At 43.4% G+C, this 17,049-nt stretch overlaps 1 protein-coding gene across 1 annotated transcript in view; it reads left to right on the top strand.

The window, feature by feature from the left end:
- atp8b1 (ATPase phospholipid transporting 8B1) overlaps nt 1-4,227 on the top strand; it is a 38,272-nt gene extending 34,045 nt beyond the window's left edge. The window contains exons 29-30 of the mRNA XM_080755432.1: nt 430-560; nt 1,150-4,227. Of these exons, the coding sequence (XP_080611558.1) occupies nt 430-560; nt 1,150-1,380 (362 nt within the window). The 3' untranslated portion in view covers nt 1,381-4,227. The remainder of the gene's footprint in view (nt 1-429; nt 561-1,149) is intronic.
- The last annotated feature ends 12,822 nt before the right edge of the window (nt 4,228-17,049 follow it).

The raw sequence follows: 17,049 nt of genomic DNA, 5'->3' as shown, positions 1-17,049 counted from the left end.
GATTTCACTGTGTAGGCTATAGTTTATGAATTGAACACATTATAAATATGGAAGAATTCCAAATTCTCTGCCCATTCGCATCGAGTCTACCGAAGTATTGGGTGAGAATGTGACCTAAGAAGTTCAGTAAGTAGTGGGAGCTAAGATCCAACTTACTGGTCTAGTAAAGTTGAAAGACGCCCTCTCAGCTCGGCTGGTACAGACCAGAAGCCACTCTGACCACACTGGAGGCGTCAATTGAGTGCGTCAAAACCTGTTGACGAATTTGAGCAATGCAGAAAAGCAACCTCTTTTCTAATCTAAACCTGTGTTGCAATGTTTGTATGTTTGCTTTCACAATGAAGCAGACGATGTGAACAGGCGGACTCGTGTCACTCGCGTGACATGCATCAGTGACGCTCGTATAAATGCTTTGTATGTGCTTTACAGGGGCAGCGTCCAACGCCCTCCGACAGCCCTACCTGTGGCTGACCATCATACTGACCGTAGGGATCAGCCTGCTGCCCGTCATCTGTATCCAGTTCTTGCATAAAGTCATCTGGCCTTCTGTAGGGGACAAGGTAGGACCGTGTTTCAACTGTATTCTATAGCGGTGACTCTCAACCCTTTTCATTTCAAGGACACCCAGTTTGATAATACGATTTCTATCCATGGGACCCCAAACTACACTGTAAGGTCCTCAGTGTTCATTTAGTTCCATTTGTACACTCAAGGGACTTATGCCATATCACAATTTGACAATATTAGACTTAATTGAAGTTGAGAAGCTCATTTAAGTCACAACATATCATTGCTGTCGGACAGGACGTTTCTGTTAATAAATGAATGCTGTACTCGCAGGCTATTGCTGCCTGAAATATACTCGAAACACATTGCTGAATAGTCTGTAAGATTTTAAGCCAATTTTGTGTTTGCTTGCCTAAACAGTTGTACAATGGCTGTTTGAAAGCATTGCATCTATTTTTGCATTGTGCAATAGTCTCCTCCCTTCTCTATTGCTTCTCTATTGCCTCCTTGGAACCCCTAGGACTACTTACAAGTAGGTACTTACAAGAGAAGAGTGTCACACAAAAGTTGCACAAATAGCCAATCCAGCCGTGACGATATCTGAACATTTAATCATTCTCATTACCTCACGCGCACACCCAGGTCCAGCGGAACAGGAAGAAGTACGAGATGGAAGAGGAGGAGAAGAAGAAGAAGCCCTCAGCCGTGTCTGCGTTCCAGCGAGGCAGACGTTCCCGGCGCTCCGCCTACGCCTTCTCCCACTCGCGGGGCTACGCCGACCTCATCTCGTCCGGGCAAAGCATTCGGCGGCGGCCCGCACCGCCTCAGGACAACGTCACGGAGCCTGCCCAGAGAGAGGCGGAGAACATCTGACCAGGTGTTGTGGGGCTGCAGGTCTAAGAAACGGAGCAAAACTGTCATTGGTTAGTTTCTGAATGACTGGTCAAAGCTACTTAAGGAGGTTCATTGGCAATCATGTTGTAAATACGGTTAGGTGGAACTATGCATTGGAGCGCTTGTGTTTTAGCTTTTGGTTTGCGTGCGGGTTGGGTGGATCATTGACATCAAGGGTGCTCGGGTCTCCAACGGGAGAAACATGAGGATTTGAGTTGGTTCTCATTTGCCAGTGATTTCTCTGATTTACATCCCTTGTAAATATAGTCCGTAGACAGTAACGTGTCTACAACACAGAGGGTGCACTGGAAGGCGACGGTGCAAATTCTTTATTTTTTTTTATGTTTAATTCAAGTCCTCCTTAAGTAGGTTGAACCTGTGGTTCTGCCCCGGTGGTCTTGTGGCCTCATAGACTCTGCAGACGGCAGCATTTTCTCTATGCACAGACTCTTTTAAAATGCAAAACAAAGCTCACCGAAGACAAAAACCGCCGTCAGTGGGGTTTGATGTCATGCAATACGTTGTTGCGTGACATAACAATGTTGTTAAACTCAGGATTTTTAAATTAAAAGCCCTATTTTTGTAGTCTTAGTTGGTACCATAGGTTGACAGGGGTTACGTACATAGTTCTGACAGTAATAGGAACTAATGGGCTGGATGGAACTGAGTGTACGTTTAAAGGGATACTTTGATATTATGCGGTTTTAGCCTATTGTTCTCTGAGCACTTGTAACAGTACAGAGGAAATGAGAAGAGGCAAATTGATCACTTTGAAACATACATACTGCTTCATTTCTGCTGTGAAAGTGAAGCAATTATATTATGTTTGTTTTTATCAGTTATAACCCTTAAAGTTGTCCGTTTCATACCTTTTGTTTAACAGAATTTGCATACGGTAATCATAAAGGTAGATGCAAAAAGCTTATTGAGAATACAATTCAGCATTTTTGGGTTTCCATTCATGTGTAACAGTAATGACAACAAAAAACGAATTATTTCAAAAAGTGCCCAATAGTTGGATAAACAGGCTAAAATGTGCCACATCAAGATATCACTTTATCCTTTTTAAATCTGAATGTGGTTTGGTATGCAAGCGAAGGCGGATGTTATATACGTACCTTTTTAATTTAATATTGTTGTGAATAGTTAATGGTTTTGTCTCTACTGCCTTAATCAGCTCTCCAAAGTGTACTTACAGATTGGTGTCACAATCATACATTATTTGAGGGGATTTCACCTTTCTTTCAACAGATTAGTGTTGTCATGCATTCCTTCAGTGCTGGATCTTACTATGAAATGTTCCTATATCGTCACTTGTTCTTTTGGTGGTTATGATATTGTCCCCTCTGTAAAGTCATTGATATGTTTTCTCTTGAGAAAGAACATATTTTCTACATACGTTTCCGGCGTATCAATGCTTTCAAGCTGGATCATTTTAAGACAAAATGCGACCAAGCTTATTTTGCCAGGTAAAACTTTACATTATAACGGCAGTGTGGTAAGCTGTATTTTAACATGTGGGGAAAGTGTTAGTATATAATGAATCTCCTAAATCCAGAATGTAAAGTGATGCAACATGGTATGTTTAAACGGTTATTGTACACTTTGTACATCCATTGCGGTGAAACGCCTTATATTACCTATCTACATTAGCCTTGTTTAGGTAGGCCTACATTTTCATTGTACACCAACTCGTTGTGTTTCTATGTACTTACACTACTTCCATGGGTTGGAACACAGGCTAAAGGGGGAAGTTTACCCAAGATGCAAAAAAGCTAAAACCAAAACACAAAATGCAATTGAAAACCTCAACAGTAATATGTCTTTCAGGAATTTGACATTGTTACTTAGGTGCCAGCCATTTAGCTCTGTGCAGTCCAACAATAATTATTGCTTGCATCTGCACAGAGATAGACCGTTGACTCATAATAAATGTGGTATTTTGGGTTAACTTCACCTTCACCAAGGACCATAGTGGTGGTCTGGCATGTTTAGCACATTTACCACGATAATTTTGTACTCCTCCTGTGGTGTGTTCGATTTTCCAGGACGCCATTGGTTTCTGTTCCTTTCTAAATCCACTTACCGAGACTTGAAATGGCCTTGGAGGTAATCCTACACGTTAATTGTTGCTCAGATACTTTTTGCTGTAGGCTACATGTATTAATTATGTTTGTCAACTCAATTTATTCAGCTAAGTTCAGCCACGTTTTAATTACTGTAAAAAATTGAAACAAACCTCAAGTGTAAACATAAAGCCTTTAATGAATGGCACAATGGTCGGAGCTGTGAATAGCAAATCGCATTTATTGATGCCTGTATGGCCCTTTTAGGTCAGGACACAATCTCTCTAGTTCTACAAAGCAGCATGTCTGGTTTCAAACCGTTCAAAGCAGCATGTCTGGTTTCAAACCGTTCAAAGCAGCATGTCTGGTTTCAAACCGTTCAAAGCAGCATGTCTGGTTTCAAACCGTTCAAAGCAGCATGTCTGGTTTCAAACCGTTCAAAGCAGCATGTCTGGTTTCAAACCGTTCAAAGCAGCATGTCTGGTTTCAAACCGTTCAAAGCCAAATGATTCTTCAAATGTCTTGACTGTTACTGTTTCATATTATACTTCTAGTGTTACTGCACGCAGAAGACGGCCTTTTATTGTTGATTGAATCAAGCCAGTTGACAGAAGTGCTGCTGTTACCTGTTACCAGGGAAGAAACTGCACCTGTCATGTGATGGTATTTTATTTTTTATTTTTATTACTTCTACTACTGTTAGGATTGCTATTACTGTTATTATAAAGTGGTTGTTAATTAAAAAAAAGCCATGAGCACATTTATTTCTCTGACATGGAATAATTGAATGCACTGAAATGTGAAAGAGTGAAAAGTTTAAGAGTTGTGAATATATGGCCAAGAACAGGTTTGTCTATCTGGCCTATGTGAATGTGACTGTCTATCTATCGTGCTCTGAGTGCCCACATCAGCCCCTGTGGTACCGCCACACTTGGCACAGGTGTCTTTAATACTGACATGATACTGAGTACCCTGGTCAGTATCATGTCACAATTGTCACAGGGATGTGACAGGGCCTCACACCAAGACGTTAGGCCCTGTCACATAATGTCCCTCTGTGTCACAGGCATGTCAGCACCTTTCACACATGACAGGGCCTGACATCCCAACAGGGCTGACTGCACACAAAACATGCACTCTGGCTCAAAGTATTTTGGTGCTTTCAGTTGGATTTTCTTTTTTTGCTTGATTCACTCGGTCATTGTTACGCGCGTGTGTGTGCGTGCGTGCGCGCCATCCGTCCATCCGCAGCTACTCTCGCATACTACTAAGCCGATTAGCATCATATTTCTTGTGCGCACTGACAAAAGGCCATGGACGTAATTTCACAAAATATTTTTCAATTCGGACAATGACAACTGTAATTTGGCGGTGGCCATTTTCTCGTTCCATCGTTCCAGACCCCATTCATATTTCCCAAAGTCACTTCTTGATGCACTGTAGAAAATATATGGCAGAGAAGTCTAGACTCCGGGCGGCTGGCGTAGCCGTCTGGACACCTTGGCTGGTAATCCAGTCTGGCAGTGTGCCGCGGGTTCGACTCCCGATCCTGATGGCCTTTAATGCGTGTCACCCCCCCCCATCTCGCTCTCCCCATTTCCTGTCAGCCTACTGTATACCTGTCTCTCTATAAAAATTAAAAAAGGTGAAAGCCACAAAACAAAACAACAAAAAAGAGAGGTCAATCATGCAGAACATAGCTGAAGAAGGAAGGTAGTGGAACCTATACTGGGTTTACTGGGAACAACACAGTTCCTCTCTCTCTCATACACACACACACACAATTCAAGAGGCAGTACTAAAGAGAGCTGACCTTAGGCTTTAACAGTCTCCAATATAACGGGCAAGATGCCACTAAGGGAACACAGACAGACAGGCCCATAGTGATATATGGTCACTGTTCTGCCGCCGTTCTAGTAAATGCCAAAGAGATTTCTGCCACAGTAACCAAGTGAAATGACATTTCATAAAAAAAAGTCTTAAAACACTGGCTGACCAGTCAGCCATGTAGACCAGTGATTCTCCAAGTTTTTCATGCCGATGTATTTGGCCGCAGACCCCCATCTAAAAATATGTTGTGCCAGGGAGTGGCAGGTACCCCCATATAAGATGTATTTAATTAGTTTTTTCTTTAATAAAAATAGACGATCTACACTCTACAGTATGTATGGTTAAAGTGTTTTAAATGATTTTGACGCTATAGATTACAGGATTCAGCTTGGAACCCTCTAGAACAGGGGTTCTCAATGTTTTTGGCTGGGGACCCCCGGAAATGCTTTGGCCATGTATCGCGACCCCCCGCCCCGCACCGCCCTCCCCTCCTCACCCCAATACAAACTGACTCCAAAAATAACCTTAATAATAGGGAACATATATCTGAAACCAGATATAATCATTAAGAAAATGTATGCATGTACTATGTAAAGTCTTCATTTCCATTTTCCAGCCGTTCAATTGCAAAAAAATAAATACAAATAAAATAATAATTTTGGGTACCCCCCCCCCCACAATAATTTGGCAACCCCCCCGAGGGGTCGTGGCCCACGTGTTGAGAACCCACTCAAGGACGCCTGGGGGGCCACCGGACCTCACTTTCAGAACCACTGATTCAAACAACCAAGGTTACCAGGCAAGAAGAGCGAAGCACGGAATGTTTCCTCGGTCAGATTGGACGAGTGTCAGCACAGATACATCACGCTCCCAAAGGAATGGCCCCGTTTATTGCACAACTTTGTCACCTTTTGTTTATGCTTCACTGTTTTGGGGGATTTGTGGGCATGGCCTCTTGTAAAATAGCTGCCTCAGCCACTATGGTGATGCAGTGCACACTCTTTGGCATGTTTGGGGTTTGACTTCAGCAGATTTACTGCTATTGCCAGAACTGCTAGTGGTGTAAACTTTACACCACTAACAATTCAGAAGCAATAATAATAATGAATAAGAAGGGCATCTGTGTGATTTTTTTTTCTTTTCTTTTTTTTAATGCTTAATTGACATCGTATGTAACCTACTGGTGAAGACAGGTGCACTCTCTAGGTCGTCCTCAGACGAGCCCTCCATTGTCGCTTCTAGTCATCCCGGTTGTCCATGGCCAGCTCGTTGATGCTTTGCGCTCCTGTGTCTTTCTTGAGTGCATACATCCACATTATGTTAATGTGGGATGTCCTCGTGACCGGTGCCCATGTGTTGGTTCCCACAGTACAAATTTGCTGGCTGGCAGCTCTTGGTGTCTTTGGCAGTGTCCTGCTAGTCTCATTCTCTTGGCTTCTATATATTATCTGGCTCACCCTTGGCATTCCATCATACAGATTCTTGTTGGTAACACGTGTACACACAGGAGGGAAAGTTCCTATGTCACACAGGGGAGAAGACCGGCGGAGAACGTCCTTGAACGGCCTGCTTGTTAGCACGCAAGGCCGTTGACTGTTCAGTGTGTACGCTTGCTTAGCGGCTCGGTCGGGCGCACTTCATGAACCTCAAAGCCTCGATGACGGCATGCCTGCCTTGTTGTCACTTGATGTGAAAAGTCATTCAATTGAGAGTTAGACAAAACAAACGCTCACCCCCTCCATCCGACCAATCTAATCTAGCAAGAACAAACTGACAGTGTTGCCAGATTTTGCGATTGAAATTAGCAACCATGTCTACGAAATGCATGTATGAAAACAAGTCCAAAAGAAGTTACTATAGGCTTCATGAGCACTTTAAACCTATACAAGCTTACAATTTGTAGATATGCTATTAAAAAAAATTGTGTGAAGTGAGGGGTGCCTGTTTGTTTAAAATGCTCTAACAAACATTACAAGTCCATAGACTTGGCTGCCACTCTGTTTAAAGTGCTATATATGACATAATTTCAAAAGCCAGACATTGGAAGGACTAGCGACCCTCAAAAATTCAGACCCGTCTGAACTGAGTGGTACTGTACTGTACTGTGTGTGTGTGTGTGTGTGTGTGTGTGTGTATGTTAGGCTACGCAACAGTGACACTTGGCCAACAAACACTATTGCGTAGTCTGTACTGCACTGTTACACTAAAAACTCAGCTCCCCATCATGCACCTGTGCACAGTGTGAAGCTCAACAGTGCCACTTTGTCACCTACATAGTGAGGGACACACTTACTCAAAAAGGGAAATGTCATTTTTCTTTGGCTGAATGCATTACCCTTCCCCTGATGTAGATGACCGGTCTTCCTTGTAGTGGTGATTTGCTTTAACAACCCAGACAGACACTGCTGGAGGCTTCTCTAGAGCTACACTGTGTGTCTGGAGGCATGTGTTTGTTGTTGTCAGACTCGGTGTACCCTCGGAAACCCAGACGTTGATATTTCCAGGAGACTCGGTGCCATTGCTTCGTCACTGCAGGCCTTGACTGTGCCTTCATCTGCAAACTGCAATCCCTCCTCTAGACTTTCCCCATGGGCCCCTACTCGTAATCTCTTGACCAAAAATGGGCAGATCTACCAGTTCACAACGTTGTCAGCTTTTTATTTTTTATTTTAGGCTAATGGTATATGGATATTGGGGTTGAAGTGGTTAAAACCTTCATATGGGCGCTGGAGTACCAATACACGGCTTCCTCATCTTCAAATTTGAGCGGCTCCAGGCTACAGCCATTCTCCAGCGGTCTGTCCAAGTCCCACAAGAGAGTTGTCCACTTTAGCAATCACTGTGTCGTCAGTGAGACGTGAGCATCACTGTGTCATCAGTGAGCATTCTCAGCCCTCTCTGCCAACATGGCACCGTGTTCCGCTTTCAGCTTTGTGCACTGCAGAGAGACATGCGCTCCCCAGTATACTGAGGCGGTGGCATCAACTCAGCCCGGACTCCAGAGTCTCCTGCAGCAACTTTGGCCTTCTTTCTTTCCTCTGTGTTTACCACTTTACCAACCTTTTTGTTTCATCTACATGAAATTCACTATTTTCCTCCCGCAGGGTTCTTCTTCAGCCATAATGAATAGTAGGGATTTTTGTTTTCATCCCCATTCCCTGCATGGTGGGGTAGGGGATATTAACATTCCCTAGGGAGTGTTACCTAACATTATTCCCTAGGGAATGATAATATATACTCCCTAACCCACGAGGGAATATTTACTGTCCTCACGGATTCACTGATTATCCAAATCACCGGTGACATAAGGGGACATTCCCTGTGACATAAGATAACTATATAATCGCAGGACAATGAAGGGTGCAGCTGGGATGGGCAGGGACCTGAATTAGCTGGAGAAACATGGCGGTTTGGTAACGAGTTGTCTGGCAGGCTGGTGGGTGGGTGGTTGAGTGTGGGGGTGGGGGGGTGGTTGACAGACAATACACAGGGCAAGACTGATGAGATGAGACTTATGTAAGACAGGTCAGTAGGGAAAGACAGATGAGGCTTACACAAGACACAGGATGGGCTGGGGGAGGGGTACACAGGGAAACAGCACACAGACAACCAAATGCAAACACACAAAACACTCAATTTACATGAACATAAAGCTACAGTACACTGTGTGTGTGTGTGTGTGTGTGTGTGTGTGTGTGTGGGGGGGGGGGGGGCAATTCAGTCCAAAGCAAGGCCAAGACAGTGTGGAGTGAGTGGCCAGAGTTGAGAGAAGGAGACACTGCAAGAGGCCCCTATAATGTAAATTACGCAAAATAGGAAAGAATTATTTTGTTATAAATGTGTAATTTTCGGCGAGCGACACGATCAGTGAAGACTACATTAGGATGTAACATGCTGAAGTATGCATGTTGGGGCTTCTGTATATGCAGCATACATGCACCTACCTCTGCATTATGAAGCCTATTAGATTATTGATCCTGTGGGAAATTCAGGGTGGGGGGGGGGGGGGGTTTCCATGGAGACATGATGACACCACTGAAATTGATGGTAAAACAATTGGCGGTGCTAATTGGCGACATGTGGCGATGTGTTTGTGAAGCCAATCATTGAATTCCTGCGTCATTCAGCCCTCCCGCACCAGCATGGCTGGCTGACCGCGGTTGTATGCTCGCCATGGTCAGCAAAGTAGTGTGACTGAGCACACTCCCTTGGGTCCCGCCCCAACCATTTGAGTGACCCTATAGTGCCACCCATTAAATGGAATTGACACATCATATGGGTGTAAAGCCCTAACCATACCAAAGAAGGGTCACCAACTCACCATGCAACTCCTTGGATCCAAACAAGGAGTTAACGCTAAAATCGTCTTGACCCTTTGGTGTGGTTTGGGCCATTGAATTCCATGCTTGAATCACTTGGGTCAACATGGGTCAACGTGCGACAAGACATATCACAACGCTAAAACCGTCTTGACCCTTTGGTGACGTTAGGGCTTAAGGATCTGCACAGCATTCAGGGGCTGCAAGTTCAGATTTCTTAGTCTTCTTTCTAATTGCTGGCTCAATGTGCCTTTTATTACATGGTCTTAGTTTGTTTCTTTCCTCCTCCATCTGTCCTTAGCTTCATTAATGCAGCCAGAGGCGCTATTGACACATTACATAGCTATATTAAGAAATAGGTCAGGGTGAAGGCATCTCTTTCCTTCTCTCTCTCTGGGCATTACTCACAATGCTACATGATATGGCCTTAACTTGTTATTCAACTTGTCTACTGAGGCTGAGGGAAACGCCAATCTGGGCTTTCAGAACTTGGAGGTTAAATGATTAAGTCAAACTGGGCTATGTGCCTAGCAGGGCTAAACAATGACATCTTATAAAGCATGCTAATGGTGTATGCTTGTCAGACCGTTGGTTATATAACTTCTTGAGTCTAATGGAGGGTGTGTGTGTGTGTGTGTGTGTGTGTGTGTGTGTGTGTGTGTACATAGTCATACATGAAACAAATTAAAACAATATCTACATTATTTTAAGGACACCATCTGATTATGCAAAGTTTGTTACCATAGTTTCACTTATTCTATTTTCCCTGGGACCTTTGCTTGTGGATTGTTAAAACGAGTTATGGTTATTCTTGACAAATGACAATCATTCAGAGCATTATGAATTTTGTCATTTGTCCAAAAACATGACCTTTTCAGTTAAGCTATCCAGTGTTGACTTTGAATTATCAAGTCAACTTATCAACTGATAAGTCCTAAACCACATTTGGCAGGACATTACGCGCTAGATGTTTGCAATTCTGTGTTTCAGCACTTGTAGATTTTTCACAGCATTTTGTTTATTTACTGTAATTGTTCTGTTCAGTGGAAATTAATGATGTGGTGCCAACCACAATGATGACAGGCTCTTCTAAAATGTAAAGCCCAATTATACGTTGCCGCATGCCTGTGTTGCTCAACAAAAATAATAGATTTTCCTAAATATGGTTTTCAGTCAAATAAAGATATAGCTCTTCAACTGAAAAATATGTTGCAAAACAAATGTAGCTGATATTGAACTGTATTGTGGTGGTGAGCGTGCATTCTCATAATGCATGACATTGAACTGTATTGTGCTGGTGAGCGTGCATTCTCATAATGCATGACATTGTGAGGAATAAAAACAAGCTTCCCTTGTGGGGTATTTCTTCCTAAAATGCTTGATACAGGCTGTACAATACATATGTACAATACATATACTCATACACGTGGTTTAACATGATAAATTGAGTGAACTTGGTGAAATGCTACTTGTGTATCGCTCATAATTCAACTTATCATTCCTTATCTATGAATGTAATCTGAGCTGGGGTCAAACAGTTGGAAAGCTTTGTTATAAACAAACATTACGTCAACAACACTGCATTCGGTGAGATATTGTCCAGGTGGAAAGTTAGCTTACTCTACCAGGGAAGCATTCTTTGATTCACAACAGGGCAAACCTCACAATTATTTTGGTTGCTAAACATGGACGAAACTGTTGACATCGGGGAGGAGGAAACTGTGACAGTCAGGGTAAAGTATCTGCCTGTTTTGGAAGAGGTTTGTCTTGGAGTAACAGCCACCATGGCTATGCAACCAGAAGAACACAGGGTGGATAGCAGGGTGCCAGTAAGGCAACCGTTGCTTCAGCATCAACAACAGCAGGGCAGACAGGGGCTGCGACAGAATCACAAAGATTCGCAAATTCTAACAGCCTGGGATGACCAAAAGACAGCTGTTCCACAGGAGCCGGGATTTGACAACACTGATGATGGGCCCCGGTGCAGCGGAAGTCTCATTAGTCGTGCCGCTGACGACGGCACGGGGGCGGGGCACGAGTGCCCCATCTGCAGTGACCCGTACGACCCACTGGGAGATCATCGTATGGCCTTATTGAACTGCAACCACATGCTGTGCCATCACTGCCTGGCGTGCATTCTGAGGCGCGCAAAAGATCCCACCAGAGTGCAGTGCCCCTTCTGTCGGCAGAACACACCATTCCCGCAGTGGGAGATCCGCAGAATGCAGGAGCAGTCGTATGACCACAACGTGCATGACCGTGGACCTGGGCCGGCTTTGGGCTTGGTCAGACATCCCGGCCATGACCCTCAAACATCTGAGCCTCTTCCGGGCCCTGACCCCCAAATACCAGATCCCCGGCCTGAGTCAGGCCCGACGTCATGCTGCGCTGCTCTGCAGCTACAGCTGGAAGCTTTCCCATGGAGAGTCGCACATGTCTTCCGAAGATACTCCCCACGTCCTGGCCTTATGCTGCTGCTGTTCCTGATATCGATGGCCTGGTTTCTTTACATGATTGTTCGGAGATGCCTTAGACTTCATCATAGAGAATGATCGACATACAGTCTGCTGTACTTGATTCATTGTTCAGATGTGTGTGTGTGTGTGTGTGTGTGTGTGTGTGTGTGTGTGTGTGTGTGTGTGTGTGTGTGTGTGTGTGTGTGTGTGTGTGTGTGTGTGTGTGTGTGTGTGTGTGTGTGTGTGTGAGTGAGTGTCCATGCCCTATAGCCTTTTGTTGTTCTATGTGAAATTTGTTCCCTGGTCTAGTTTTCTTAGTTCTATGTTGCTGTCTGCCCCAGCTGTATCTCCTTTGTAATCACCCTTCAGTTGTTTGCCAGTCAGTCCTTGTTGAGTCACTGTTGTGTGTTATGTTTCAGTTTATGTTTGAGAGTTCCTATACAGTATTTTAGTTATCTGTGTCAACTGCATTAAAACGGGTACATGCCCATAAATCCGACCTCCCAGTCTTAACCGGCAAGACTGAGGTTAGGGATAGTGTTAGTAATTGGTCGGACTAACGGGAGGTCAGAACAATGACATGGGTCTCTCCCTGCCTTACTGTCTACACTTGGGTCCTTACCACAACAACACATGCCAGAACAACCCAACCAATCTGGACCCAGAGGACAGCACACAGCCTAACCGGTCCTCGCGTCATCACCAGGCTTTAGCGCACAGCCTAGCTGCCTTCACCCGGTGAGCCCTGTATGGTTATGCTCTGGTTGGTCAACTGTTGGAGGAGATTTGTGTAATGCAATGAATGCATAGGTGTCCAAATGTTTTTCGAAGGGGGTCAAATTTGAAAATATGAAAATACATTAGGGCCAACAGCATTTCCTGTCATATAGTAGGCTACTTTTGGACCATAAAGTCACGTACAAATGCATTGCTTTAGTTTACACTAGTACAAATCAGTGGCAGTGGAAGCCAAAAGTAAGCTACTTTATCTGAGCTGTGAACAAAACAAAAACAATTCAGCCTTTTTCCCCTGGCCTTTTTATTTACCTGTATAGTCCAATGAATAAATAAATTGTCTTTAGTTCAAATGGCAGTGTAGCCAAATGTGACCATTTGTCATTTGAAAAGGTCTCTACAAAAACAAAATATCAAGAATGAGACAGCACAAGAAACAAGCAGTTGGGAATCTGTACAAATTCTACTTTGATTTTTTAGGCCATAAATAATCCATTTTAAAAGGAAGGCCATGGAAGTCGCCAATTTCCTACAGTCCTAAAGTCCCCTTTCCTCGTCGACTCAAGAGGGGAGGGGGGGGGCTTAACATTTGTTGTCTTGTCTAGGTTTGTAGTTATGCATATTTTGTTCCCTGGCCTAGTTTTGTTCTATGTTGTCTGCTCTAGCTGTATTTCCTTTGTAATCACTGCTCGTGTGTATGACCTTGGGTCAACCCTTGTTGTGTGTTCCGTGTTTCAGTTTGTTTGAGAGCTCCTGTTTTGTTACTAGTTTCATTAAAGGGCTTGTGACATAAAAAACATTGGTTGGGTGTACTTATGATGGGGCAGTAGAGAGTAGGGACCGTCTACAAAGTGCAACACCGAAAGTGTAAATATTCAATAACTTTATTTCTATGCAGAATATTGCCCACAAATTTGCATCACACATCAATGGTGTACTTATGATTGTACTACAGCATTTATTTGCCAAACAAAAGTTTAATTTAACCTCCGACTTTAATCGATTCTATGGCTCTCTATGGGCAGTAGAGTAGACGGTTAGCTGGGTGGTTAGGGACCGACTGCAAAGTGCCACACCGAAAGTGAAAATATTCAATAACTTCATTTATATGCAGAATATTACCACCAAATTTACATCACACATCAAGGCTTTTGGTTTTATTTGATCGGTTCACCAGTAGCCATTAGGGTTAACGGTTGGCCACCCAGCAACATCATCTATCTATCGATCCGTCCGTCCATCCATATTAGCCTACGTTTGTGCCCAACCCAACTTCCCACAATCATCTGAAAACAATTCCCTCCCTATCAATAATGTGATCTATTACATCACATTACCCACACTGAACATCATTTGCTGTTCATATATTCAGAACGGGTAAGGACTAGTATTGTATACAACACAAAGACATTTTAGAGAATGTATTATTGATCAGTGATTTCAAATAAGGAGTGATCTGTGTTTTTATTTTGTAATCACTCACAGCTTGTCCTCAAACTAATCAATTGTTATCAAATGGCTCCAGTTGCTGTCGTTAAACAAAATGTAAATCCACAACTTAAACAAGGAATTAAACTTACCCTTGGACTTTGAGTTACTTTCTCGCAAAGATATATCAATGATATAATATAGGAGATATAACAATCCTTTAAAGGGATATTTCACTTTAAAAATAAAATTGGTCATTTTATCATCTACTCTGGCTTATGTGAACACTGAACTGAACACCCCAGACATTTTTTAAGTTGCTCGAGTCAGTATTTTGATATTTGATATTCATTTTAACTGCCTCGCCCCCTTCCTATACAAACCCATTGAAACTTTCAAAATTTTAACCATGATAGATTCATCGAAAACACCCATTGTTTTCCTGGTGACTGATGATGTCCCTCTAATACGTGAGGGGGCCGTGTTTTTTATTACTTTTTTCATTTATTTTTAATAATTATTTGGGGTGTTTTTCTGGAGCGTTGAGAGCACTGAGTGCGTTGATTTACCACCAAAAATTAAAATTTGAAAAACCACAGCCTAATACGTGAGGTATTATAAGGACATTATTAGTCACCAGAAAAAAGGTTGGGTGTTTTCGATGAATCATCCTACTATAAATGCGTCACGTCTCTGTCTGCGTGCGTGCGTGTGTGTATGGTAGTAATGCACGTAACTCGAAAACCGTTTGACCCACCGACTTCACATTCGACACACGCGTTCCACACCCCCTCAGGGAGTGCAGTGCCAGGTATCGAGTCGGTCGGACTCGGACCCACGGTTCTCCAGAACCACCACAGAAGGCTCTGGTCAGGCTCTGCCAGTGGGCCTAATGAGGCCAACTCCTTTCACCTGTGCAATTTCCAGCCTCTGCCTCAGCCAATTGAGGCTCAACCAATCAGGCTCTGCCAGTGGGCCGAATTGATTGCCAAGTACACTTTTCAGTTTGCAGTCTTCACACACAGGCACACAGCCACATACACAGATCTCCATGTGGGACACCGGCTGACAGTTAAAACGGGTGCTATGACAATGTATATCATTAGGTTCCCAAGTTGCATCGTTCCCAAGTAGGCCAGTGGAACGATGCAACTTGGGAGTTGAAGTTATGGGTTTGTATAAGGTTTGTATAGTGCAGCTAAAATGAATATAAAATATCTAAATACTGAATCGAGCAACTTCAAAAAATCAAAACTGTCTGGAGCGTTCACAAAAGCCTGAGTAGACGATGAAATGACCAAAAGTGTTTTTGAATGTGAAATATCCCTTTTCAGTATGGTAACTAACAATGAATGGTAACACTGGCATACATCTATATGAATCTGACAACTAACAAAGCCACTGGAATCAGTTGAAATGTACATTTTGTGTGGGAAATCAATCAAGTTAAACATTCATCATGTCACCATATCTCTGGAATATGAAGTATCTTAAGAGAAGTATTCATTTCATACGCCAATTACATAAAAGCCAGTGACTCTCATAGGTAATTTTCCTTGTGCCACCTTTTTAAACCCAACTATCTTTGCAGTGTGTGATCCCTGTGCTATTCTCTTCTCTTTGACCTACTTCTGTTCTCAGCCGAGCAGATCAGATGCTGCTATAGCTGCTGCATATTCTTAGTGTTCTTGTTGTATGACGGCATTGCGTGCTGAAAATATTCAATATGACAAGTTCACTCAACGTCATCCCATTTTCATATTATGGTCGAGGGAGCATTGGCCCCACAATGTAATACATTATATTTCTATAACATTACCCTAACCCAGTAAAATAATTGAGACCTATATTAAATGAAGTTATACAACACAGGTTCAGGAGCCTCTGCTTATCACGGCCACTCCCCATTCTCAATCGCCTCCCATGCGCCATCACTTAGGGTGTAAGCACACCTAGGATTCCATGCGCGCCCAAATTCTGCTGTCTGCCGGTGTCTCTTCCAGGTTTTTAGACAGCTGGTGGATGGAAAAGAAGCTCCACCCACGCGGCAGATTGCCGCGTCGGCCAGATTGCCGGAAAAGCTTGCCCCCGCGGCATTCTGCATCTTCATTTGATCATTTCCATTCACCAGCTGTCTAAAAACCCAGAAGAGTAGCCGGCAGATGCCGGCTTTTGGCGCATGGAATCTCAGGTGTGCCTACGCTGTTAGCCATTCCCCATTCACAATCACCCGTATGGCCGTATCCACTACACCTGCCTCCACTCATCACAGCCAATCCTTTGTTACATCTGCTATCTCAACCAACTTTTTTGTTCTACTTCATGACAGACCAAACATAGGTTGTGAGCACTGCATTTGTAGATATTTCTGCTATTCATTGTTCCTCCTCCTCGCTTCTCACCCTTCTTCCTTCTGTCTCTAATCTGCAGGGGGGTATTGACGGAGCAGACACGACCGACCGCTCCATGAGTAGAGCAATGATGGCTGTCAGCTCTCGCCCTACCTCATCTACTAGTGAAAGGCCTGTTACCCGTACTTACCTTTAAAATGGTACCCATTCACAGTATACAAAAAAAGTTCTAATACACTTGTTGTTCATCTAAACATATCCGTTAATCTATAAAAGTGGAGGATAAGGTAAATGTACAAAAGCAAACAAATAATTTATACGAGAGGGAAACTGTAGGCCTATCATGTCAAGAATATATTTTATACACTACAATACACTACATTACACAATACTGTTTTGACGGTAACAAAATGACTCGCCCCGTTTCTGTTTTCCTCCCAGAATTTTCCCCAGTGAGGGGTGG

Source organism: Protomyctophum bolini, assembly GCF_963924005.1.
Source record: "Protomyctophum bolini genome assembly, chromosome: 22".
Taxonomy (NCBI): domain Eukaryota; kingdom Metazoa; phylum Chordata; class Actinopteri; order Myctophiformes; family Myctophidae; genus Protomyctophum; species Protomyctophum bolini.
Note: the sequence above shows the minus strand (reverse complement) of the source record. Positions and strands in the feature narration are given on the sequence as shown.